The sequence below is a fragment of the Leptonychotes weddellii genome, chromosome 11 (genome assembly GCF_054177405.1).
Source record: "Leptonychotes weddellii isolate Sample4059 chromosome 11, ASM5417740v2, whole genome shotgun sequence".
NCBI classification, from domain to species: domain Eukaryota; kingdom Metazoa; phylum Chordata; class Mammalia; order Carnivora; family Phocidae; genus Leptonychotes; species Leptonychotes weddellii.
Window position 1 is genome coordinate 37,715,631 of NC_138379.1, and position 27,782 is coordinate 37,743,412.

The 27,782-nt window shown below is 37.1% G+C and overlaps 1 protein-coding gene across 1 annotated transcript in view; it reads right to left on the reverse strand.

Moving 5' to 3' along the window:
- PDE3B (phosphodiesterase 3B) overlaps positions 1-27,782 on the reverse strand; it is a 169,992-nt gene that overhangs the window by 43,290 nt on the left and 98,920 nt on the right. The window contains exons 2-5 of the mRNA XM_006743160.3: positions 22,108-22,158; positions 12,518-12,766; positions 9,702-9,841; positions 2,014-2,120 (exon numbers count right to left, since the gene is read on the reverse strand). Coding sequence (XP_006743223.2) covers positions 2,014-2,120; positions 9,702-9,841; positions 12,518-12,766; positions 22,108-22,158 — 547 coding nt within the window. The remainder of the gene's footprint in view (positions 1-2,013; positions 2,121-9,701; positions 9,842-12,517; positions 12,767-22,107; positions 22,159-27,782) is intronic.

Consider the following 27,782-nt stretch of genomic DNA (forward strand, 5'->3'; position numbering starts at 1 on the left):
GCTGACTGAAGTTGAGTATTTCCCTTCCCCCAGGTTAGTCAGGCTCTGATAAATCCTCAGCCGATTAGGCTCTGGCTGACTAGTTTCTCCTGAGGGCAGCCTTGTTAAGAAGAGGAAAAGTGCTCTGGTGTATTTAAACATGGTTCCTTTTCCTTGCCCCCTGATAGCAGCATTTTCTCCACTATTTCTGAAAGAATCTGGTCAAGCTCCTGGAGGTGAATCTCACAAAATTGTGGGGGGCTCCTTATGACTGGGTCTCCCTGGAGTTTTTAATTCTCAGAGTTATCCTCCAGCAATTTGCCAGATACAGTTCAGTTCAGGCTTTCCTACCCCAGCACTGGTTCCAGGCAGTGGTTCTGAGTTGCCCCTTGTGAGTCTCTGCTCCAGTAAGTCATTACTTCCTGTATTTGCCTATCTCGCCAATCTTGGAGGAACCCACTGCCCTGTTTCCTCACCTCTCTCACAGATCCTAGAAGAGTTGATTTTTTAGTCTGTTCAGATTTTTACTTATTAGGACAGAATGACGGCTTCTAGGCTCCTTAACATGCAGAACCAGAAGCCATAAGTATTCTGTTATCTATATATTTTTTTCCCTCTCTCTGTTTCAGTTTGGATATTTTCTATTTTTCTGTTGTGTCCAATCTGTTCTTAAACCATCCTATAATTTAATCAACCACATTTCTCAGTTCTAAACTGTCCACTATTTCTTTTCTGTGTGTTCAGTTCTGTGTTAAAATTATCAATCCGTTTTTGTCCATCTTTCCTTCTATTTCTTTTAAAACATCATTATTTTAGGGCGCCTGGGTGGCTCAGTTGGTTGAGCGACTGCCTTCGGCTCGGGTCATGATCCTGGAGTCCCGGGGTCGAGTCCCACGTCGGGCTCCTTGCTCGGCGGGGAGTCTGCTTCTCCCTCTGGCCCTCCCCCTCTCATGCTCTCTCTCTCTCCCATTCTCTCTCTCTCAAATAAATAAATAAAATCTTTAAAAAAAAAAATCATTAAAGACTTTGTTAAATCCAACATCAATATCTTATGTAGATCTCCTTCTAGTGTCGGCTTTTCTTATCAGTAACATGTTCCTGCCTCTTCACGTTTTATTGATTTTTATTTTATATACAACATCATAAAAGAATTTTGTACTTGTATGTATATTCCATTACCAGACATAATGTACTTTAAAAGTAGGTATCAGTGTTGTTCCGTTATTGCTATGTTGTATCTGTATCTTTCATCTAAAATATTTTGAAGTGTTCTATAATCTCTTGAGTTAAAGAAAATTCCTTAATTAGTGGGGGTGGGTGAAATGGGTGAAGTGGGTCAAAAGGAACAAACCTGTAGTTATAAAATAAATAAATCAGAGGGCTGTAAGGTACAGCACGAGGACTACAGTTAATAATACTGGACTGTATATCTGAAAAGTGCTAATAGAGCAGATCTTAAAAGTTGTCACAGGAAAAAAATTTGTGACTATGTATAGTGACAGATGTTAACTAGACTCACTGGAGTGATCATTGTGCAATATACACAAATATCAAATCATTGCTGTACACCTGAAACTAATATACTGTTATATGTCAATTATACCTTAAATAAATAAATAAATAAAATGGGAAAAATTCTATTAGAATGACTTACTAGGATATAGTCAGGTTTTTTCCACTCTCACAGTAAGGTAATTGCCACACTACAAAAGAATACCCTTTCCATACAATTTTCCCTTGTTCTGGATATGTGAATCTGGGGCTCTGCAACTACTCAGGTTAGTTAAGTAGTTCTGTATTTTATCCCTGAATCCCTAGTGCCTAACAAAGTGCCTGGTACACAGTGGATGTTCAAAAAGCATTACGAATGAATGAGCAAATGGTCAACTAATGGCCAATCCAAACTGCTTAATCGTGTTAACTTAGGACACACAAAATGGTATTCAAAATTAGCTCTAAATGTATAATGAAAAAATTGTGCACTACCAGATACTGAGACCTCCCACATTTAAATCATAAAGAATGACTTCTTACCAGCTCTTCTCAGACCTACATGGTGAGCTAGGGATACAGAAGATGACCTTTGCTTCGCGATTGTCTGTAGACTTGAACTAAAAGGCCCATTTAGATAGGATCCTTGACTAAAAGGGAAAGATAACAGATTAAGAATTTTAAAGCCATGGGAAATTTCCTCTTTTTTATTCATGATCTTCACTTCAACTAGGAAACATCTGCTTATACATTCGGAGTTTAGACATCTATCTAGTACTTACGCCTAAAGCAGGGGCCAGCAAATGCTTTCTGTAAAGGATCAAGTAGTAAAAACTTTTGGCTTTGCAACTACTCAACCCTGCCACTGCAGCATAAAAAGCAGCCACAAATAATAATAACCAAGTAAGTATGATTGTGTTTCAGTATAATTTTATTTGCAATAAACAAAAACAAATTCAAAACAGTTATGGACTCTATTAGGCCCACAGGCCATATGTAGTTTGCTGAACCCTGGTATAAAGCAGCTTATCAATATTATCTGGAGGACTTCTTAGAACACAGATGGCTAGTTCTACCCCCAGGATTTCTGGTTCAGTAGGTCTGGGGCAGGGCCAGTAATCTGCATTTCTAGTACGTTCTTAGGTGACGCTGACATTGCTGGGTCCAGGGACCTCACTGAAAATCATTGGCCTAATAATACAGTTTTCATTATTTCCTGCTTCCTCTCTTCACAGCTATTGATTACCGATTAAGTCAGTCATTTCCTATAACTGAAATATTTATTGTAGGTTTTAGAGCTCTTATGAAGAAATTAAACATAGGTAGGCAATCACACACTACAGCAATGTGATACGTAAAATGCAATTTAAGATTATATATCTGGAAGCTTTCCAGTGCCAAGCATGTATGAAGTACACCATAAAGTTTACATTTTCTTCGATATTCACTAGCCTGTTTTCTTCTGTCAACTCCTCATGTGGGCACTTCACCACAGGCTCAAGGACAAATCTAGATTCTCTATTTTTCACTCAGTATTTTTTAGTGTAGGCTAAGTTCTCAATAAGCTCTTCTCCAACTGCTTCATCTTTTCTGTACTTCCATACCCCGTTACTCAAGGAAGGCCTATTTTTTCTGTGACCTAAAAGGTTTTTCTTCATGTCCTATTACATTTATCCATAGTGTATTATAATTTCACTGCTTACAGATTCTTTTCCCTCATTATTTTGTGATTTTCTTTGCGGGCTCTAACACATCTCTCTACATTCCCAGTGGATCTAGCTCAGTGCCTGATACAGGTGTTAGACAGATATTGTGGAATAAGTGAATGATCTCTTTAGGTTGCTAGTCTCAGCTTCCTAGAGAACAGATCACTTTTGCTCCCCAGTTTTGGGCGAATGGACTCTTTTTCTTTCACTAACTCTTGCTTTGAGGCTCTCCTTGGATCTTTTTCTAGAAATCTAGTTTGTTCTATATCCCCATGGGAGAAAAAAATTCTGTATTACAAAAAGAGAAGGCACGTAAAACCAGTTAGCGACCATTAAAACTTCCTTATTGACATTAACAAAAATTATAACAACAGCACTATTTTAAGTATCTATTATGTACCATTCATTGTTTTAGGTAGTTTACATATGTTTATCTTTTTTAATCTCCTATTTAACAGATAAGGAAATGGAGACATCAAGAGGCTAAGTAACGTTCCCCCATTCACACAGCTAAAATTCACAGTGGCAGAGCTAAAATTCAACCTCTAATTTCTTTGACTCTAAAAGGAGAAAGCATTTATTTTCTACCTATTTTTAGAAGGTCTTGCCCACACCTTCCACAAAACAATTCTGATTCTAGCTTTGTGTGTTTCTCCATCTGTAAAATTAGAGATTTAGATGTAAGGCTTTTTTTTTTTTTTTTTTTAGTGTTAGGGGTAGAATTTATTGACTCATCAGTTGCATAAAACACCCAGTGCTCATCAAATCATGTGCCCTCCTTAATGCCCATCCCCTAGTTACCCCATCCACCCACCCACCTTCTCTCCTAGAGGTAAAAACTTTTAACATCTAACTTTTAGAGTCTATCATATTTTATTCTCAAGCCAGTAGTAATGATAATTTGATGATGTGACAAAAAGAGGCAATGCAAATAATACCCCCCAATAAACTCATGTCCCTGCTTGTGCTCAATTGTTCTTTGTATTTAGTACTCCTTGCTCACAAGTGGGGGAGACTAGGGAAGCACATAAGAATACCACTCAGGGCTATATTCAAACAGAAAAATCTGTGTACTCTACCAAAGTTTACTCCCTGATTAATATTCAAAACAAAGATAAGACTTTCTCCTTTTCAAAACAAACCCACTGCACTGCTCCACAGTTTCCTACCTTGGTCCAGAGTCTTTTTTTTTTTTTTTTAAAGATTTTATTTATTTATTTGAGAGAGAGAATGAGATAGAGAGAGCATGAGAGGGGGGAGGGTCAGAGGGAGAAGCAGACTTCCCGCCGAGCAGGGAGCCCGATGTGGGACTCGATCCCGGGACTCCAGGATCATGACCTGAGCCGAAGGCAGTCACCCAACCAACTGAGCCACCCAGGCGCCCGATCCAGAGTCTTCTAATACTTGAAGTATACTATACATTCAGTTAGCCGTTTAGAATTGAGAGGTACAGGTCAAATTACAGGTTTTCAGCTGAGTTCTAGAATCGTCTCATTAATTTCTGGCCTACAACCAGATAAATGTACACTCCAATGAGATTACATAAAATACTGAAGAAAGCAGAAGACAAGAAGGATAGGAGTCTCAAGGTTTATTAATAGATGGTAGGAGGATGACTGAAGTCAGATTTGGGAATCATTACAAGAGATTGTCAAAAGTTATGGTCACAGAGTTAAGCCATATGTTAAGAGTTGATTTTTAGATAACCAATGCAAATTACCTTGATAAGGTTTGTATCATCTTGTGTGGGTGTGTGAGAAGCTGCATAAACTTGTTGGCTGTATGACATAGTCCAGATTCACAGAGCTATTCTCTTGAGAAACTGAGTGAGATGACACCATTAGCCCTCTTAAACCTCTGCAGTTCAAATAGCACCCAGGCATTGGTATAAATCTCTAATAAATTATGAGACACAGAATTGAGAAGCTGGTTCCTAGTACATTATTTAGGGAACATAGTTCCTAACAAATTATTAGGTTGAATTACAGAGCAGTTATGGAGATGAAGGATGAATTGGGGAATAGATTAAAGGCAAGTCTCTTTAGTGTAGGAGTAACTATAGTTGATAGCTCAGGGAGTTTTGGAAAACGATTTGCCTATTTTTCCCCAGGGAAAGTCTGTTCAAAGAAAGTGAGCTGTGAGCTCTAAAATGTGTTGTTTGTCCACAGGGAGGGATGGGTCCTAGCAGTCAGTCCAAGGATACAAGTTTAGCCATTTTTTAACCATAGCTACTAATCCTAGAACTCAGAGATGGGTAATCCAATTGTCAGCTAACCCAAAAAAGCATTATTCCACATCTCCTGGAACTTCCTGACCAGAGAACCTTCAGCTGAAACTTCAGCAGAAGGCAGCATCCGCTGTCATAATCCAATACGGACACTATACTCCTGCAGGACATTTGTTGAGCAGCTGTTTATCTTCAAAGATCCATTTTAATGCAATCAAACTCATCACAGCAATCAAGCAAGCCTCAGAAGAGCAGTAATGACTAACCCACGGTAGAAAGTGAAAGTGCCATAAAAGAGGCAAAGAAAAGGTGTTAAGGAGATTCCAAGGTGAAACAGATTACTTCTCCTTGGAAATCAAGGGAGGAGGAGATCAGGGTGTTATTCTTAAAGTGAGACCTGTTCCAGGGAGAGAGAACAACTACCGGGGGGCATAGAAGCGGACAAATGGAGGGAACAGCAAAGAGTTACTCTTTTTTTTTTTTTTTTTTAAGATTTTATTTATTTATTTGACAGAGAGAGACACAGCGAGAGAGGGAACACAAGTAGGGGGAGTGGGAGAGGGAGAAGCAGGCTTCCCGCGGAGCAGGGAGCCCGATGCGGGGCTCGATCCCAGGACCCTGGGATCATGACCCGAGCCGAAGGCAGACGCCCAACCGACTGAGCCACCCAGGCGCCCCCAAAGAGTTACTCTTGACTGGAGTTTCAAATAAATAGAGAAAGACTGATGTATTTTGGTGTTGTAAAGTAATGGCCCTCTTAATTAAAATTTCAAGTTCCTGTAAGAGATGAAAAGTGATAAACTCTTCAGGGTGGATAATACAGTGGCTGTTCTTCCTTCTGGTTTTCTTCCTTTAAATTCCTTTTATCACAGCTATCATAGGGTTTATAATACTTCACTTTTTTCTCCAGACAAAGCATGAAGAAAAGCAAAATTAAATCCTATATGACTCTTTACTCAAACAAGGTGAGCTGGAAACTATAATTCAGCTTAATTTTCAAATGAGTTAAACTAAAAACAAAATTATCAGAAAAAGTTCAAGGAAGAGTTTAGTGCAAGTCACATATTGTTTTCACTTAGAGAGCTTTCCAAGACATTTTTCTGTTCTCATTCTTTGCAAGACTGCTCATGTCTTTTAGTTTGTTTAAATATTCCAAGTAAGGGTGCAGCTTTGTCATGAGGGAATAACAGGGTTTCAAATCCCAGGCTAAGGATTTCGGCACTATTCTATAGGCATTGGTAAAGGGTCCAAAACATAATGACTAGAAAAACTGAATAATCAAGGTTTTGTTTAAGGAAGATTTGTGCTGGAAGGGTAGGAGATGGATCAGGCAGTGAAGGATATTAGAAATGGAAAGGCCAATTAAGAGGATAACAGCTCAGGTAAGGAGTAAAGAAAGCATGAAACAGTGTAGGCAAAGTGATAAAGGAGAAGAGGGAGCAGAGAGGAAACGAGATGCAGACACAGGCCTGACAACTGGTATCTACAGGATAAGGTGACAGGATGCAAAGATAACACCAAGTTTTCTAGTTAAATCCATTTTTTTAAAGTAACCACGAAACTAGAGGGTAGCAGCATTATGTCAGGAAATAAGGGCAGAAAAACACTAACATGAAAAAGCACCTGGAGGGATGAGAAATTTGGTTTCGGTCAGAGCTTCAGAGAATGAGAGGTTCAATACTGGAACCATGTTGAAAGCACAGTCAGGGTCATTTAAAATCACAGTCAGAGAAGCTATAATCAGAATCCAAGGCTGCCTTCAAATCAAGACTCAAAAATGTAGGCCATGTGATCTCAGTTTTGGGGTACTCTAATAAAGTCAAGAAGAATGCCCTAATGATTCCAGATACACAGGTCTCTTCAGTTAAAGCTACTAAAGCCTAGGGCGCCTGGGTGGCTCAGTTGGTTAAGCGACTGCCTTCGGCTCAGGTCATGATCCTGGAGTCCCGGGATCGAGTCCCAGGATCGAGTCCCGCATCGGGCTCCCTGCTCAGCAGGGAGTCTGCTTCTCCCTCTGACCCTCCCCCCTCTCGTGCTCTCTCTCCCATTCTCTCTCTCAAATGAATAAATAAAATCTTTAAAAAAAAAAAAAAAAAAGCTACTAAAGCCTAAAGGTTCCTGAACAAAACATTAACATACATGAAAGATCCATAGCTATGCTGTCTAATATGGTTGCCATACAGGTCTGTATGACGGTCGTATATGGCCCTTTGTATTTTAGTTAAATTAATTAAATCAAATTTAAAATTGGTTCCTTAAACATACCAGACACCTTTCAAGTAATCGATAGCCCCATGTAGCTAGGGACTATCATACTTGACAGTGTAGATATAAAATACTCCCTTCATCACAAAAATTTCTATTGGATGGCACTGATCTAGAGACTTGAATTCTGAAAGGAATAGTGGTTGCAAATGCTTCATATGCTACGTTCAAAGTACACTTAGAAATTTATTACTGAGGGTGCCTGGGTGGCTCAGTCGGTTAAGCGGCTGCCTTCGGCTCAGGTCATGATCCTGGAGTCTCCGGATCGAGTCCCCCATCGGGCTCCCTGCTCGGCGGGAAGTCTGCTTCTCCCTCTGACCCTCCCCCCTCTCATGCTCTCTCTATCTCATTCTCTCTCTCAAATAAATAAATAAAATCTTTAAAAAAAAAAGATATCTTCTTTATAAAAAAAAAAAAAAGAAATTTATTACTGAAAAGCTACAGTTTCTGCACACTAGAAAAGTTACTACTAGCCTGACCTCTTTCAAGTAGATGTTGCATGATACCATAAGTTACTTTATTCTCCAAATTTCTAAATCTTTTATGAGGCATACGGCTTTGTTTTAATGAGAGATAAGTAATTACATATTGAATCTGTGAACATTTACTTTTATATGAACATTTCTCAGAATTAATTTTCTTTGGGACCATGGTTCTATTTTAACATCAATCATCTTAAGTCTGCAGGATAAAACTGACCTTAACTCATTGTATCAAGTGTTTCTTTAATTGCAAATGTACTGCTTTTACATCAGTGTGATTTTGAAAGATTAAAAAGCAATCATTTTCATCATTCTTTTTTAAACCAAACAGTATTCTCAAGATGATGTTTCCCATGGTTAAGAAATATGTCATATTTTCAGTTTCTATCATCGCTGACTTCCCCATATCCTGCTTCCATTAAAAAACAAAACAAAAAAACCCAAAAAACCCCCCCAAAACCAATACTGTCATGTTTAGGCTCTAGGCAAGCTTTGCATTCTCTCCAGGATTATACTTTTTATACATCAATCCCTTCCTGTTTTATTTATCATTTCACTCTATTTTTCTTTTATAAAAAAGGAGTTCATCTACTTGAATAGATTATAAAAGATTCAAATTTAAAAATCACACAAAATCTGGAACATTATTTGATCATATTTCCTATATAAACGTTAATGCAACTTCTAACAGACAAATCCGTATGATCCAATCCTGCCATCTGCTGTTTCAAATGTGTAACTATACAGTTCCAGCTAAACAAAGTATAACACATGCCCAGTAACAACAGTGGTTTAACAGAAAGATTACACTAATTCTAACTCTGTTAACATAGTCAGATGAGTGACCAAAGAGAAGTTCCTAACTCACACCGGAGATCACTATGTTTCTGACTATTGAAAAACAAAGTAGTGAATCCTTTGTTATGAGGGTAAATGGGTATATTTACAGTCAGAAAATTTCAGCCCCTGCATTTTCCCAGCTTCATTTAGCTGGAGTTACTGATGCCTTTCATGTGTAGGATTAGCACTGGTCAGTTCCAAGTCACTCTTCAAGTGAGTACAGAATATATGAGTAGTCTTAGTCCTCCAGCACGAACACGGTTTGGAAGAGTTTTGCTACCTTGTATCTAACATCTGAGATGAGCCCTGGGAATGTGCTCTTCCCCTAACAGGTCAGTCACTCTGCTGACCTGTCTTTTGACACTGTGCACTGGATGGCTGTGATTGTCCCCATAATGGCGACTAATACTAATCTTAAAGCTTTCTCACTGCCCTGTCCTAAACTGACCCCAGATTCCTTACACTGCCTTCCTGATTTCTTCTTAAGGCCTCAGCATGCTTTGTACCCAACGTACTGCACTTTTTGGAGAAGACACGTTAGCCTCCTTTTTAAGAATCAGTTTCTCTATCATGCCTTATTACTACCCATGCTGACCTATATCTAAAATACTTCAACTGTTCCTTTCTGCTTTTAGTTATTTCAAACTTCATTCAACAGAGACAAAATGGATGCACTGGACTCAAGTTTCTTTAAAAGACTGGGGATTTTACCTTGAAATGCCAAAGTCTTGGTGTGGCCTCTTGCCATTATTGCGTTCCCACCTTGAAGACTGTTCAACGGGAGGCAGACCTGAGGTTGCGGAACTCCTCCTCAGCTGTGGAGTTGGTAAACTACTCCTACTATTTAGTCCCTGTTGAATAATGTAACAATGGTTAAAACTGTCACCCTTAGATACGCTGTATATGTATTAGTAAAGATGACGTGTGAAAATATCAATACAAAGTCTATTTTTAACATGTACAGGAGAAATAGAACACTTTACTCTGAAAATACGTCAAATTTACTCCAAATTCTACATTCTATATTGTTCTATTTAGTGTTCCTCCCACTAAAAATGATTTCTGAACTCCCTACAATTTAACAAGATCTTTATTCTTTTATACACTTCACTCCCTCACTGCATGAGAAATAAACACTTGACAATCTCAAAAGCAAATATGAAAGATTTACCCTGAAAAACAATTGCAGAGGTCAAGCTTAGGATCAGGGACTATAAGCCCTATATCCTAAACCTTTTTTATTTTCAGTATAAGGCTAATGTACATCTTTTCAATTAACAATTAAACTCAGAACACCATAGCATTAATATTTTACCTTAATTTTTGAAAATATTCTAAACTGATCCAAACAGCCAATTAACCAAAGTATTCTTTTTTTTTTTAACCACTGAATAGGTGTTTTACTGAGATTTACATAAAACTGTCTTTGCTTCTTCTGAATTTCCCCCATTAGCAAATACTGAAACCATCTCAGAGATAAGCATCTCCTATGTTTAAGTTTCCCAAGCATGTCAGTTTTTTTTTCAAGATTTTATTTATTTATTAGAGAGAGAGAGAGCACAAGCAGGGGGAGCAGCAGGCAGAGGGAGAGGGAGAAGCAGGCCCCCCACTGATCAGGGAGCCCGATGTGGGGCTCTATCCCAGGACCCTGGGATCATGACCTGAGCCCAAGGCAGACGCTTAACCGACTGAGCCACCCAGGCGCCCCGCTTGTCAATTTTGTAAAGGTTCGTAGTTAGACTCACAGTGAAAACATTCTTTGTGGAACATAATCCTTTCTGGCTATAATTTAGGTCCATATAGTCTCTCTTAGTTCTTAACACATACATAAGACATTTACATTAAATTATCTCTTACAACTCCCTTTTCCTTACTAATTATTTTTTCATAAATGGCTATTGTTCTTTTCTGGAGTAGTATCAGGCTTTTTCTATTCTTTCCCAAAAGCAGAGACAAATTAGTTGTGAAATTCAAGAAAGAAGTTAAAGAACACAAAGAAAAGAAATAAGGGTTACTTCCTGGTTCTTATAGGACTTACTCCTATCAGTAGATTCCAGTACCAAAAATAAGCCTGATTAACTAGAATGTTCAGGAAATGAGGCACTTAGGCATCCTGTTTAATTAATATTGTTTAAAATGTTTCTAAAATGTACCAGTACACTTTTTTTTACACAGTAAACATAGTAACAAACATAATATTGGTATCAGTAATATTTTTCTGATTAAGATTTCTAAGAATTATTATTTTTAAAAATTGCCCTTCTGTTGTGTCAAGTATACTTCAATTGAAAAAAGAAAAAAACTACTATTCAAAACATCAAATATCAATGGAAAATACAAAGGAAGAGCAACATAGCAAGTGAAAACTAACTCAAGAATATATTAGTTATTTTATTGATGAGTTTATTACTGTCACTTTTTGATGCTTGTGATTAACCTATTTCTCATAGGCAGAGTGCTAAAAAGAATGCCATATAACTAAGTAACATTGTTAATTGGATTTTGACTAAGGCAAGTGCTACTGTTTATATTTCTTAAAAATGGAAGCATCACATAATCACCTATCATCTAGATTTATGATCAGTAATTATCAAACTTTAGCCCTAATTGGGCTTAATTTCTCAACATTTCTACATCTTAATGCTGAGAACTAACACAATGAAATTAACTGATCAAAATCCTTTCAAAACTGTATTTAACTTTTTCTAAGCTCTATATACATTACAATGAACAAAATTAACTGATTTGAATTTTATCTTCTCTTGATTAGTTTCTTTACCTGCAGAATAAATTAATCTAGAATAATCTCTAAAATGTTTTTATTTCTAAAGTTTATGATTTTAGCTATTGATAAAGATATTGATTAGTCAAATAAAGCAATTTTAATTGCCCTCTGAACAAGCACTAATATAGACCTATTTAGAATAGTATTTATTATTTCTTAAAGAAAATCCTATTTTGAAGCATTGATATTTAAAAAAAATTAATCCCATATTTAATGATGGAAAAATCAATATCTATTGGGCTATAGCAATCTCTAGTGAGTAAAGGGGGAAAAACAGAGACCAAGAAAATGTGAAAATTAATTTATAAAATAATGCTATGTAATTCATAAAATGAATATTGTAACAATCAATTCTTTGGGGTTCAATAAGAACAATTCCTGGATTCTAAATCATACAACAGATTAATGACATGACAGGACCACTGGTTTGTTATACAGGCCTGGAATTAAATTTGTGTGGTGTTTTCTACTTAAAAACAGTGACAACGATGATCAATAGTTATAACCAATGAAGTTATAACTGCTGATTATAGGCAAGTTACTTAGAATAAAAGCTGAATACTCATTTAGAATTATTTGAGATTTATAACCACCTCCAAAGTCCCAAACAGCTCAATATACTGTATAAAAAAAGCTGATCCTTGAAAAAAGAAATTGTATTTTATCTAAGCTATAAAGGAGCAGTTTTAATGTGAAAATATTAAACGTGGTAAGTAGGGCTGGCTGATTACGGTATCTTGACCTTGTGAAGTTTTCGATCTCCTTTCTCAGTTGGGTCCTCTATTTCTGAGCAGGGGTAAAATCCAGGAAATGGCGTGAGAGGATTAAGCTTTGGCCTACAGGAACCTGAGAAAGCACCCATCAAGCTACTGATACTCCGCAGGGAGGAAATAACTTGTGGGGGAAGGGTTGGATCGATCAGCAGATCTGACACCATATTGCGAGCCTCATTTAGCACTGAAAGATCCACTCCACTTCCACCTGCAGAATTCTAGAAAAGAAAAGAAAAAATAATATTATAGATTTGTTAAGAAAACACTCTAACATTTAAGAAACACTCTATTAAGTCGATATACATATACTATGTACATCCACAGTGGTCCTTTCAGTTAACCTTACACACTTAAGAGGAAGTTGAGCGTAGTGACGAGGCTCTGTTGCAAAGACATCAGAATTTGAAATCTACACTTTAATCCTAATTGTATGATTTTGAGCAAGTTATTTGACATCTGAACCTTTTAGTTTCTTTACCCTAAAATGGAGATTATAAAAACTCCCTCATTAAGGGCTGACATGACACTTTAGTCTGAGAATACATGTAAAACACATAAGGGAATATATTTAAAGTGCAATAAGTCACAGTATAACCATCAATATTATGGAAAATAAGAGGATAAAAATACAGAAAAAAAGGTATCAGAGTTTGAAGGAGATAGTAATTAACTTTGAACTGAATGGTCACCAACAACTTCATGGAAGGGTAACATCACACTTGGCCTTAAAGAGTGGATAGGAAAGATATTTTTTAAATTTAGAATAAATATTTCATTGATGTCTACATAAGGCATGATTTTTACTTCTTGAAAATACATATATATGATGTTCAACTCAATTACCATAGAAATGAGTGCATGGATAATCAACAGTGAATTAAATGTTACTTTTGTTGCTTTTATTTTACCTTAAACTTACATTTGAGTGAATCTAAAATTCATAATTATCAAATGTATTTAATGAGTTCACCATAAAACTGTTTATTAACTATCTTGAACACATTTCAGAACTAAGAAATGTTATGAACAGTAATAACTTACTGTTAGAGCAATAATTAGCTAAATAATGTCTTTGCTCTTTGGGGAATTTTTTTTTTCCTTGTGAAGTATTATTTTGCCTTAGCTTTTATTTGAAAACATTCCCTATTACTAGGGGATAGCCCAGCTATTTCTAATCTTTGTAAATAAATACTTCCTTATATATGTCACTATAGATAATTAAGCATACTTCTGACAAATAGCTTCCCATAAAATTGAACTGCTGAACCACAGTAAATGAACATGCTACAATTTGATCATTACTATAAAACTGCCCTCCTGTATGTTGGTTAAATCTATACTTCCTCAAATTGTATTATAATAGCATCTGTTTCCCCACATCCAAATGAGAAATCTGTTATTTGAGTTGGTGTTCCCATACAGATCATGTGTCATTTCTCTCTAGTTGCTTTCAAGGTTTTTTCTTTGGTCTTTAGTTTTCAAATGTTTATGACATGGCTTGCAGATTTGTTGGGGGTTTTTCGTATTTGGGATTCACTATCTTTTCGAATTTGTAGGATTACTTCTTTTGCAAAATTTGGGGAAGTTTTCAGCCATTATTTTTTCAAATAATCTTTTAAACTCACTCTCTCTCCTTCTCAGACATGGATATGAATTTTGGATCTCTTGTTATTGTCCCACACATCCCTAAAGCTCTTCATCTTGTTTCCATCTATTTCCTCTCTGTTGTTCAAATCAGGTAAATTCTGTTGCTCTATCCTCAAGCTCATAAATTCTATCCTCTGTCATCTCCACTCTCCTAAGCCCATTCAGCAAATTTTTCATTTCCATTATTGCATTTTTCAGTTCCATAGTTTTCATTTTTTTCTTTTTTATAACTTCTACAGATCTACCTCAGAGATGTTGCAGGTTTGATTCCAGACCACTGCAATAGAGCAAATAGCGCAATAAAGTGGGTCAAATAAATTTTCTGGTTTCCTAGTGCATATAAAAGTTATGTTTACAACATACTGTAGTCTATTACGTGTGCAATGACATTATGTCAAAAAAAAAAAAAACAATGTACATCCCTCAATTTAAAAATACTTTTATTTAGCCACCTGGGTGGTTCAGTTGGTTAAGCATCTGACTCTTGATTTCGGCTCAGGTCATGATCTCAGGGTTGTGAGATCAAGCCCGGTGTCAGGCTCCATACTAGGTGTGGAGCCTGCTTAGGATTCTCTCTCTCCCTCTGCCCCACCCCTCCACACTCTCCCCGCCTCTAAAAAAGAAATAGTTTATTGCTAAAAAATGCTAACCATCATCTGAGTTTTCAGCGAGTTGTCATCTTTTTGCTAGTGGAGGGTCCTGAATTTGATATTGATGGCTGCAGACTGATCAAATCAAGGTGGTGGTTACTAAAGGTTGGGGTGGCTGTGGCAATTTCTTAAAATAAATGAAGTTAGCTGCATTCAGTTGTCTCTTCCTTTCATGAAGTTTCTCTGTTGCACGTGATGCTGTTTGATAGCATTTTACCCACAGTAGACCTTCTTTCAAACTTGGAGTCAATCCTCTCAAAACCTCCTGTTGTTTTTTCAAGTTTATGTCATACTCTAAATCCTTTACTGTCATTTCAACAATCTTCACAGCATCTTCACTAGGAGTAGATTCTATCTCATAAAACTACTTTTCTTTGCTCATTCATAAGAAGCAACTCCTCATACGTTCAAGTTTTATCATAAGATTGCAACAATTCAGTCATCATCAGGCTCTACTTCTAATTGTATTTCTCTTGCTATTTCTACCACATGTGTAGTTACTTTCTTAAGTCTTGAACGCCTCAAAGTCATCCACGAAGGTTGGAATCAACTTCTTCCAAATTTCTGTTAATGCTGGTATTTTGACCTCTTCAATTGTGAATCCTTTTTAGAAGGTTTTCCAATTTCTTTGCCCAGATCTCACACAGGAATCATTCACTATCTATAGCAGGTATAGCCTTATAAAATGTACTTATTAAATAATGAGACTTGAAAGTCAAAATTACTCCTTGCTCCATGGGCTACAGAATGGATGTTGTGTTAACAGGCATGAAAATATTAATCTTGTTGTACATCTCCATCAGAGCTCCTGGGTGATCAGGTGCATTGTCAATGAGCATCATATTTGAATCTTTTTTTTTCTGAGGAGGTCTCAAAAGTGGGCTTAAAATGTTCAGTAAACCGTTGCAAACAGATGTGCTTTGTTGTTCCAACTACAGAGCACAGAGTATGTTTAACATAATTCTTAAGGACCCTAGGATTTTCAGAACAGTAAATGAGCACTGGTTTCAATGTCAAGTCACCAGCTGCATTAGCCCCAGTGAGAGAATCGGTCTATCCTTTGAAGCTTTGAAGGCAGGCACTGACTTCAATCTGGCCGTGGAAGTCCTGGGTGCCATCTTCTTCCAATAGAAGACTGTTTCACCTACACTGAAAATCTGTTGTTTAGTGTAACCATCTTCATTAATTATCTTAGCTTAGATCTTCTGGATAACTTGCTGCAGCTTCTACATCAGCACTCACTTGCACTTTGATGTTATGGAGATGGCTTCCTTCCTTAAACCTCACGAACCAACCTCTGCTAATTTCAGACTTGTCTTCTGCAGCTTCTTCACCTCTCTCAGCCTTCACAGAATTGAAGAGAGTTAGGACCATGCTCTGGATTAGGCTTTGGCTGAAGGGAATGTTGTGGCTGGTTTGATCTTCTATCCAGACCACTAAAACTTTCTCCCTATCAGCAATAAAGCTGTCTCACCCTCTTATCATTCACGTGTTCACTGAAGTAGCACTTTTACATTTCCTTCAAGAACTTTTCCTTTGCATTCACAACTTGGATGTCTGATGCAAGAGGCCTAGCTTTTGACCTATCTCGGCTTTCGACATGCCTTCCTCTGGAAGCTTACTCATTTCTAGTTTTTCATTTAAAGTGAGAGATATGTGACTATCTCCTGAACACTAAGAGGGCCTTGTAGGGTTATTAGCTGACTGAGGTTCAATATTGTTGCATCTCAGGAAATAAGGAGGCCAAGGAGAAGGGCGAGAGATGGGGGAACTGCCGGTCAGTGGAGCAGTCAGAACACACACGATATTTATTAAGTTCACCATCTTATATGAGCATGATTCATGGCACCCCAGAACAATTACAACAGTAACATCAAAGATCACTGACCACAGATCACCATAACAAGTATAATAATGAAAAAGTTTGAAATATTTTAACAATTACCAAAACGTGTTCGAGAAACATAAAGTGAGCAAATGCTGTTGCTAAAACAGTAAAAATAGACTTGCTTGATGCAGGATTGCTACAAACCTTCAATTTGTAAAACAAAACAAAACAAAACCTACCACAGTATCTGTGAGGTGCAATAAAAGGGGTGTGCCTGTATTTTTGTTATTGTTGAGATTTTCTATTTTGTTTATTTGTAATTGCTTGTTAGAATACTGCTTTAAAATTTCTTGTCGGGGGTACCTGGATGGCTCAGTTGGTTAAACACCCGACTCTTGATTTCGGCTCAGGTCATGATCTCAGAGCCCCACAACAGGCTCCCTGCTCAGTAGGGAGCCTGCTTCTCCCTCTCCCTCTGCTCCTCCCCCTGTTCCTGCTCTCTCTCTCTCTCTTGCTCTCTAAAAAAAAGAAATAAAATCTTAAGAAAAAATTTCTTATCAGATAATTCCAAATTTGATTCATCTTGGTGTTAAGCATTGATTGTTTTTTTCTCATTCAAGTTGCGATTTTCCTGGTTCTTGGTATGAAAAGTGATTATTTTATCATCAACATTTTGGCTATTCTCCTATAAGACTCTGGGTCCTATTTAAATCTTTTGTATTGGGAGGTGGTCTCTTTGTTTAGATTTAGCAGCAGGTCCTGGTCTACTTTTTCAGGCTGTGGTTCTAATGACAATTTAGTTTTCAGGGCATTCACAGTGGTATTTTAGTCTGTCTGATTGTTTTCTGGTGCCACTAGGGTTCCCACTGGTCCTTGCCGCTACCTCTGTGGGTGAGGAGATGGGAGGAAGAGGGAGGAATTTCATCACATTGAGCCACCTGGTACCTCTCGGTGGGGCAAGAGAGTCTCCAGACCACAGGGACAAAGAACACCTTCTGGACTAGACACATGTTGTGGCCGTATCCCCTCTGCCAGGCCCCCTGGCCACCCAGTCTCTCACTGGGTAAAGGGAGTCTCCTGCTCAGTAGGGAATGAGAATCCCTCCCTTGACCTCTTATTGTCAGTGGAGTTCCTGATCAGTTTTCCCTTGCTAAAGCAACTAGACTCACTTGGTGTTATTGGCAGGACTCTCATTTCATCTTGGGGAAGGAATAAGCCCACCTGAATCACCTTTTGCTGTTAGGCAGGGGTTATAAGAAACCCCATCACTATAGTTTTTCTCCATTACTGGGGTCCCTAACCAGTCCACCCTCCTCTTTCCATTTTTCAGAATTCTCCTTTGGTTGCCTCTTGTTACTTCCAGAGTTTATAGTTATACTTAGTGGAGAGGAGCAGGGAGAATTAAAGCTGATGATACATGCAGAGCACATAGTGCAATGTATGGTACATAGAGGTAAAGTACAGTAAGTAGTACTATTATTAATATTATGGAGAGTGATGAAATAAAAATACAGATAAAGTGGCATCAGAGTTCAAAGAAGATACATAAACTTTAATCTGAATGGTTAACAGAAACTTTATGGAAGGGGTAGCATTTGAGCTGAGATATTAATTTGGTAGGATTTTATTTCTAAAGATTAGGGAGAAATAATTCTTTTACAATAAAACTAAAAATGTATTTGGGGGAGCTCATCAAGAAAGAATGCACATAAATGTACAAAAGCAGTAAAAGAGCAAAGTACAGGGAACATAAAATTATTAAAGTACAGGTTTCTTTTTTTTTTTTTTTTTTTTTTTTTAAGTGCACTGGAAAATAAGGTTGGAGAGGCATGTGGGGACCAAATTTTTGAGAACATAAGATTCCAGGCTAACGGATATGAGCAAAGGAGAATCACAGATTTTGAGCAGGTTAAAGAGGAAGAGTAAAGCAAGGAAAGAGAAAGGGAAGTAATGGAGGGCACTGAAATGTTAGAGAAGGTGAAAAGACAATTTTTACATTAAGAACTGACAGAGATATGGGAAAAGAGCATTCCACGCAGGGAGACCAGCAAGTGTGAAGACCCAGAGGCCCAGCATGCCTAGCTTGTTTGAGGAATAAGGAGGCCCAAGTAACTGGAGCAGAGTAAATGAAGGAGAAATTAGTACAACACGAGGTCAGAGAAGTAAATGGGAATAAAGTGAGGGACCATATTGTGTAAGGTCACTTAGGTCCATGATAAGGACTTCAACTTTTATTCTGGGTGAGGGGAGTGCAGTAAGCAAGAGTGACAAATTTTTAAATCTGAACTTAAATTCCTATTTCCCACTGGCTTATATGTGGCAAATCTTGTTTCTGCCCAGAGGGCTAAGAATAGATTCCACATTTTAAAGGATGACTGAAGAGGAGGAGGAGGGAGGTGGCTGTGTATCACCTGCAAATGCTAAAATATTTACTATCTGGCCCTTTATAGAAAAAAACTGTGCTAAATCCTGTCTTACACTATAATTTCAGAGATACTTAGAATTCATTATTATATATTAACATAATATTAGCTCACATTTTTATTGAGTGCTACTATCCCACCAGGCACTTATTGCTGTTGTTGTTATCGTAATCAGCCCTCTGAGGAAATTGGTTTTATTCCCAATGTATAGATGACAAAATAGGTTCAGAGTGACTTAAGAGGCTTGCCTTATTTTTCAGCAGGGAGGTTGTATCAAACCAACTCTTCTGCCTAGAATAACTAGTCTAGAAAAGCTGAAATAAAATAAAAATAGCACCTATTTCAAGGCATCAGAGAACAGTCAAGCAGCTGGGCCTTGAAAGAACAAGAACTCAGAGTTAATAAATTAAAATGAATCCACCATACTGTGCTACTTTTTCCCTCAAGGACTCTGCTACGGACTCATAACTGGCCGGGGCAGAGAGGATACGACACAGAGCAGTTAAGAGCCTAGGAAACAGCAGAGCTTTCTGTAGTCACAGGAGGCTGGAAGACCAAAACATCAGGGTTATCAAGACAGGCAGGGCTTTAAAGGCTAAGCAAGATCTCAGAGAGAAGAAAAAGCAGCAAGCTTGACTTCAGAGCTGCTTGCCCTTCTAAAGGCATTTGCCAATCTGCAAACAGTGGCTGAGATGGAGAAAGCAAGCAAAAATTGTCAAACAGATTTCTGTTTTGAAAGTAAAATAGAGCTTTCAGCAGTCTCAGCTGGAGAGAACAACAAAAAAAGTTGTTCCTAGAAAGCACCACTAACCAAACTGTAATAAGAAGAGACAGAAAACCGGAATAGGCCTAAAACTACTGAAGAAACTGAATCCATAATTTAACATTTGTTCATAAAAAAAGCTCCAAACTGGGGTGCCTGGGTGGCTCAGTCATTAAGCGTCTGCCTTCGGCTCAGGTCATGATCCCAGGGTCCTGGGATTGAGCCCCACATCAGGCTCCCTGCTCCGCGGGAAGCCTGCTTCTCCCTCTCCCACTCCCCCTGCTTGTGTTCCCTCTCTCGCTATGTCTCTGTCAAATAAATAAATAAAATCTTAAAAAAAAAAAGCTCCAAACTGAGATGGCTTCACCACAGCATTCTTTCAAACATTAAAGAAAGAATACCAATCTTACCAAATGTTTCTAGATAATAGAAAGAGAGTGAATATCCCACATTATTTTATGAGGCCACTATAAGCTATTTATAGCAAAAACATGCCAAGAACATTATGAAAAACAAGAATTATAGGCCAATTTTCTCATAAACATGGATTCAAAATTCCAAAACAAAAAATAAAATCCAGTGGTACATATACATATTATATATATACATATTTTTTAAATATCAAGCCCCGTGGCAGGCTCTGTGCTCAGTGGTGAGTCTGCTTGAGTTTCTCCATCTCCCTCTGCACCTCCAGCCCCCCCGCCCCTGCGCCCACGTGCATGCACTTTCTTATTGTCTCTCGCTCAAATAAATAAATCTTAAAAAAAAAAAGAGAAAGAAAGAAAGAAAGAAAAAGAGGTGAATGAAAAGAGGGAGGTTAGGTGAGCTAAAAAGGGAGAAAGGTGCCTGATATCACATATCAGTCTGTCTGACTACCAGTCTATGCTCTTAACCATTACTGCTTATTTATCTTTAGATTTTACTAATAATTTAAATACTCTTTTAATTGGAAACTGAGGATCTTGGTGAGTATGACTGATGAGAAAGTCCTTGTGTAGGTCAAAGAACCAGGCTTTTTTGGGTCAGAAGTGGGCTTCTTGATTTTATCTGACTGCAATAGTTATGTTTTTTATTCACCAAAACCCAGAGAATATTTTGTTCTTATGGGCTGTTGTGGCTCTCCCATTCACACCTTAAAAACAAAACCCACTGAAAGGAATATTCATTTTTCAAAAATTGGGATAGAGACAACTACATAAATCTAATAAACGGGTGTAATGTTTCTGTAAATATAAAGGACAGAGATTTGATATTTATGAATGTTTTATCTATTAGTGAAAACCATCAGGTTTCAAACCAGCATATTATAACCTAATTATAATAAATATATTTTATATTACAAATAATTATATTTATATATTTTATCTATTTTGTTAATATTTATGTTATATACTTACATATAATTTATAATTATTATAATATTTTTTTTAGAATAGAATACACAAACACACATTTCAATACAATGGGAAAATGGGAAAAGATCTGTAAAGATATACATCAAAAGTTAACATAATTAACATAGTTACTGCTTGATATTTAGGAGTGATTTTTCTTTTTCCTCTTATACTTCTATTTTCAATTCTTCTGACATAAATATGTATTACTTAAGTGATCAAAAAAGCTTAAAAGTATATATGATTCCATTTATATATATAAAGTTCATAAATAAGCCAAATTAATTGCTGGAAGTCAGTGATGTGGAAAACAAAGGCAGAGGAAAAATTATTAAACTTCCTTACTACCTACAGCCCACTGACAAGTCCTTGAAACAGGCAAAGTGACATTGCTCCAGAGACTCAACTGACTAATACTTTGCTAAGGGCAAAAGGCAATCCTAGCTGACCCCCTTCCCCCACCCCCACCAGGATCCTGTAAGTCTACTTTAACATATAAAAATTCCTTTGGGGGGGGGGGCGCCCGGGTGGCTCAATCGTTAAGCATCTGCCTTCGGCTCAGGTCATGATCCCAGGGTCCTGGGATTGAGCCCCGCATCAGCTCCCTGCTCAGCAGGAAGTCTGCTTCTCCCTCTCCCTCTGCCCTTCCACCCCCATCATGTTCTCTTTCTCTCAAATAAATAAATAAAATCTTTAAAAAAATAAAATATATAAAAAAATAAATAAAAATAAAAAATAACAAAATGTCAAAAGTTTCATTACAGTATACTGAGACTAACATTATGTGTCAACTACACTTCAATTTTAAAAAAAGTTTCATTATCGGCATTATTAGTGATATTTACTATATTTACCTGATAATGAGGTTTATACCATTGCTTTAAGTCCCAATCCCAAAGAATCATCTGAAAAAAAAAAATACATTTAGTTATAAACCAGAAGTAAACAAATACATGTAAAGACAAAATGGAACATCTTCAATTACAGATACCTAAGATAGCTTACAGTTTGGGAGAACAATTGGGGATGTGAGAATAAAATTATCTATAGAAAGAATATTCCATAAATTATAGACCCTGTGATTGGGAAATCAAGAAAACCGTCAGAATAAAGTCACTATAATAAGATATATTAACCTTCAAAATATCCATTACCACAAAAAGGAAAATAAATACAAATCAAAATAACACCCAGTTACTAAAAATACAAGAAAAATCACAAATCATCAGACACTCTCCCTCCCCCCCACCATCTTCAAAGGATCATCACTCATCATTCTAAACCAGTGTCCATGGGTGGTGCTATTTCCTTACTAATAAGGCAGATCTCTCAAAAGCAGTAAAAAGCTTGTCCGTGGGGTTAGATTAAGTATAAAGTAATGGATTATAAAAAGCAACACTCAACCCTTTTGATATGCAGATAATTAGTGATGGTTTTCCTGTTTGTCTCCTTTATAGGCTATCAATGATAACTTCTTAGTCCCAGACTAGTATTTTCCTGTCCTTTTTCTCCCCAGCAAGCTTTCTGGCCACGTCTCCTTCCAATAGTCATTATGCTCAAGGAAAAAACATTAGCTTTAATTTGGCAATCTGTAACTGCTATCTATAATTAATCCTAAATTTCTCTTGAGTTTACTTAATAAATAGGTCTCCTTTTGCCAAAATAAATTGATTATAATTTCAATTTTCTACATAGCTTTGAACCCTAGTCTCTAATTTAAACTTAATTTGTAATATAATCACCTGATTTCTATATACTGAACAATTTTTTTTTCAAGTAAATTCTACCCCCAACGGGGGGCTCAACTCACAACCCCAAGATCAGGAGTCTATGGACTGAACCACCCAGGCTCACCCGAATAGTGAACTATTTGTGTTGTTTTTTATCCTTGGTTTTCTGTCTTCTATCTGCAAAAGATCTTAAAGTGTTATCCACTCTATCACTGGTCCAATATTTTATCAGGAGTTGGCATATTTTTTTCTGTAGAGGGACAGTAAATATTTTAGGCTTTACAAGCCATCTAAGGTCACTGAGACAATCTTTTTGTTTGTTTTACAACGCTTTAAAATGCAAAAACATTCTTAGCTAGAGAGCCTTAAAAAACAGGCTTGCTGGCTGGATTTGGTCAGTGGGCTATATAGTTTGCTGACCCCTCTTTTAGATGATATACCCACCCTGAATCACTCAAAAAATTGTCAGTTGTCATTATCACCATCTCCTTGTCAACATCCTTGCAGAAAGTCATCTCTTGACAGTGAAAAGAAACCTATTTCTTCCCAAAAAACATCCAGACATACTATAACTAAGTCTAAAACTCATGGACCAGTGCCCACAGAATGGCTGTGGTATAACTACATGCAAAGTATTTCATGAATATTAGTAGACTCATTAAATATATGCAGTATTTTATATGGCCCTAAGTGTAATCCTGACATAATTATTTAAGGTTGGGATTTGACCAGCATACATTCTAGATTCTAGAGACATTAATTAATGCAGATTAAAATGTTAATTACTTTCTCAGAACACTCAAATTAAGAGTAACGTAACTTGGGGCACCTGGATGGCTCAGTTGGTTAAACAGCCGAGTCTTGATTTCGGCTCAGGTCATGATCTCAGGATTCTGGGACTGAGCCCTGCGTGGGACTCCTGAGCTCACCCGGGAGTCTGCTTGTCCCTCTCCCTCTACCACTCTGCCCCATTCTCTCTCCCTCTCTAAAATAAATAAATCTCAGGGCGCCTGGGTGGCTCAGTTGGTTAAGCGACTGCCTTCGGCTCAGGTCATGATCCTGGAGTCCCGGGATCGAGTCCCGCATCGGGCTTCCTGCTCGGCAGGGAGTCTGCTTCTCCCTCTGACCCTCCCCCATCTCATGTGCTCTCTCTCTCTCTCTCTCTCTGTCATTCTCTCTCTCAAATAAATAAATAAATAAAATCTTTAAAAAAATAAAAATAAATAAAATAAATAAATCTCTTTTTTTCTTTAAAGAGTAACATAACTTAAATCCCTAAGTTTCTTTTATATTTGGTATTGCTATGCTCCACTGACTGAGCCACCCAGGTGCCCCTACAATTGGTATTTTAGACCCAACTGCAATACTTTACTTCTGTCCTTAACTTAGCCTGCCCAAGTTTTCTTTTGAGATTGAGGATGTCAACTAGCCTATTCACCATTCCTCTCAACATTTGTAAATCTGAGGTTTTCTTAAGTCACCAATAAAAGCACAGAATAGATAGGCGTGAAGTCAGAGCCACATGATGGGTCACCAAAAATTACCTAGGAGATAGGCATCAATTCACTAATTTGCATTCTAAATCTACAAACTTGCCTAACTGTACTGTCCTCCAATCCATACTTCTACATTTCTTCTACAAAGTATGCCGTCAAACAGTGACAAATGCCTATTCCTCACTTTCCAATTCATGAGTCTAAGTAGAAGTTGATCTTTTCCTAAATCAAGCACATTTTCAGTAGGACAGTTTCTTAACATTGAGTCTTCCTTGCTCCCCACTTCATTCACCTATCTGATAATTAAATACTATCTTTTTAAATGCTTGTACGCTAATGCCAGAACCATATCTGTATTCGTATCATGCATTCTTAAGGTAGTCCTACCACTCCCAAGCAGGTGAAAATTGGTTCTTAGGAGACAAAAAAAAAAAAATCTTAAAAATAATAAAACGGTTGTAGCCCTCCGAATGCCACAGTACATAAACAGAGAGACTGTTGATCTACAGTAGTAAATTTCATAGAAGAGGAGGAATGATTAGAGGGGAAAAAATGTCTAAAACAGCTCCTTAAAGGAATGATAATGAAAATAAGTTTGAGAAATACTGATATAAAGTAGTCTGGCTTCTTGCTTACAGAAGCAACATTAGCTTATATTCTGAGAGAGACAGGTTGAGGATGCCCACTCAGAAGCTGCGGCCGTAACACAAGAGGTAATGTTCATCCTATTCTAACTGCTCTTGGGGGTCTCTGTCTGAAATTCCCTGCATGTTAGGAACTGAAAAAAAGATACAGTGAAAGTCACAAACTGCTAGTAGATCATCTTCTGTTTAATCTGAACAACTAGCAATTAGTGATTTTGAGAGAACAAAATTTTTGCCTATTGCCTATACATAGTGGAAGATGTATGGTCCAGGTATTCTGCAGCTAGGTATATATTAAAGCATTGTTATACCAAGTGTTCTCTACAGTAAGATAAAGAAAGAAATTAAGGGTACATATTTAGAAATTTTTACAGCAATTTAACATTGCTGAAACATTTTTAGTGTATTTTATAAAAGCATTAATCCACAACAGATTAGGAGAAAAATCTTTCCAAAACTTGGACTTTGCTATACAGTTTAACCTAACTGCACATAGCTGCACTGTTTGGGGTAGCAAGCAAACTAGATATAACCCAAATGTCTATCCATAACAAAATGGAGAATACTCATACCATGGAATACAACGGTGAAAATAAATGAAGTACAGTTACATACTGTATAAATAAATTCCGGAACATAAGATTGAATAAGGAAAGTCACAGAAGAATACATACAGTATAATTTCATACATGTAAAATGTACTGAAATATACTTTTTAGGAATATAAACATACAGGAAACTATAAGAAATTCAGGACGGTGACTGTTTCTAAGGGAGAAGAGAAGGAAACTGGATCCGGGAGTGGCGTATAGGGAACTTCAAAGTTAGGGTATGTTCAAAATTAATGGTAATGGAGAGTAGCTGGTGTTTGTTATCTTTCGTCTAAACTTTATGCATATTTTACAAGTATTTATGAAGCTTTACTTAAAAATTAAGAATTTAGGAAGGGAAAGAAGTGAAGACAGTGACTAGTGAAAACTCTTGAGAAATTGTGCTGTAAATGGCAAGAATGAAATGGGATAATAGTTGGAAAAGAACGTGGGGATTAATACTTTTTGTTGTTGTGACATGGTTAACAAAAGCTCTAGGTCTAGGGGCGCCTGGGTGGCTCAGTTGGTTAAGCATCTGCCTTCGGCTCAGGTCATGATCCCAGAGTCCTGGGATCGAGACCCGCATCGGGCTCCCTGCTTGGCGGGAAGCCTGCTTCTCCCTCTCCCATTCCCCGGGCTTGTGTTCTTTCTCTAACTGTCTCTCTCTCTCTCTGTCAGTTAAATAAATAAATAAAATCTTTAAAAAAAAAAAAAAAAGCTCTAGGTTTAGAGCTTGTCTGTTCCTGATAGGAATGATCCAGGACAGTAGGAGAACTAATAATACAGCATAGATTGAGAGAGATTCAAAAATAATGAAATCCTTAAGGAAAATACTGCTCAATGGCTCTATAATATTAGGACTTAGATAAAATTTAAGCTAGGAAACAAACATAATACTCCATTATTAGCCATTATTTATCAGATTATGGTCTATAAATCACTTGTTGTTCATCAGTGGTCTGGAATATTTAGACGGAAAAAGGAATCTATGTAGTTTGCATATATTTCAAAATTATGAAATATAAGATTAATTCTGATTTCCACAGAAATCTCACCATCTTCATTGTAATAACTATTATATTCTTAAAAGCTAGGCAGGTGCCCTAAAGCCTGTGTTAGTCTTTACAAATCATCTTAACTGAAGCATTTTTATGTCATTGGAATATTTTTGTTTACATCTATTAAATTTGTATTCTTTTCCTTGTGTTGCACTATATCTCCAATCAAAAAAAGAAGTGGCTCAAAGTTGGTTTCCTAAAGCTTAAGGTGTTGATAAAAACAGAAACATAAATAACTCAGAATAAATGCTAAGCCTAGCTCAAGAACAAGACTCTAGGGGCAGCCTGGGTGGCTCAGATGGTTGGGCGTCTGCCTTCCACTCAGGTCATGATCTCCAGGTCCTAGGAGAGAGCCCCAAGTTGGGCTCCCAGCTCAGCAGGGAGTCTGCTTCTCTCTCTCTCCCTCTGCCTCTCCCCCTGCTTGTGCTCTCCCAAATGAATAAAGAAAATCTTAAAAAACAAAAAACAAAAAACAAAAAACAAGACTCTAATGCAAATGGAATACAGATCTAATGCAAATACCACACAAATCCACAAAAATGAAAATATTACTAAGACATACAACAGTGACTATCTAAAAGCTAATTTTTTTTAGACTTGTAATTCATTTACCCTATATTCTTCCACATGTTTTCCACTTTGAAACTTTATCAAATAATGATAATAGGAAGCAATGGAAACTTTTCGGACATATTCAAACAAAACATAAAAATCTTTTTGGTAAACCAATAGAATTTCTCTAGAACAAGAACATAATGCTTTCTGATATGAATCTGAAGATTTTCATTCTTAGAAGAGACAAAAATTATAGAGGCACCATCCAGATTCTGTGCTCCTCAATGCAAACGCATATATTAAAAAAAAAAAAAAAAAAAGATAAACTATAGCCGAGAGACTTGTAAAACCAGCCACACAGACGATAAGCATTATGCTGGAAGAGAGAACACATCAAATAATTTCCAACATATACTTACCATATGACACCTTGGGGTATCACAGAATTGAAAAGGC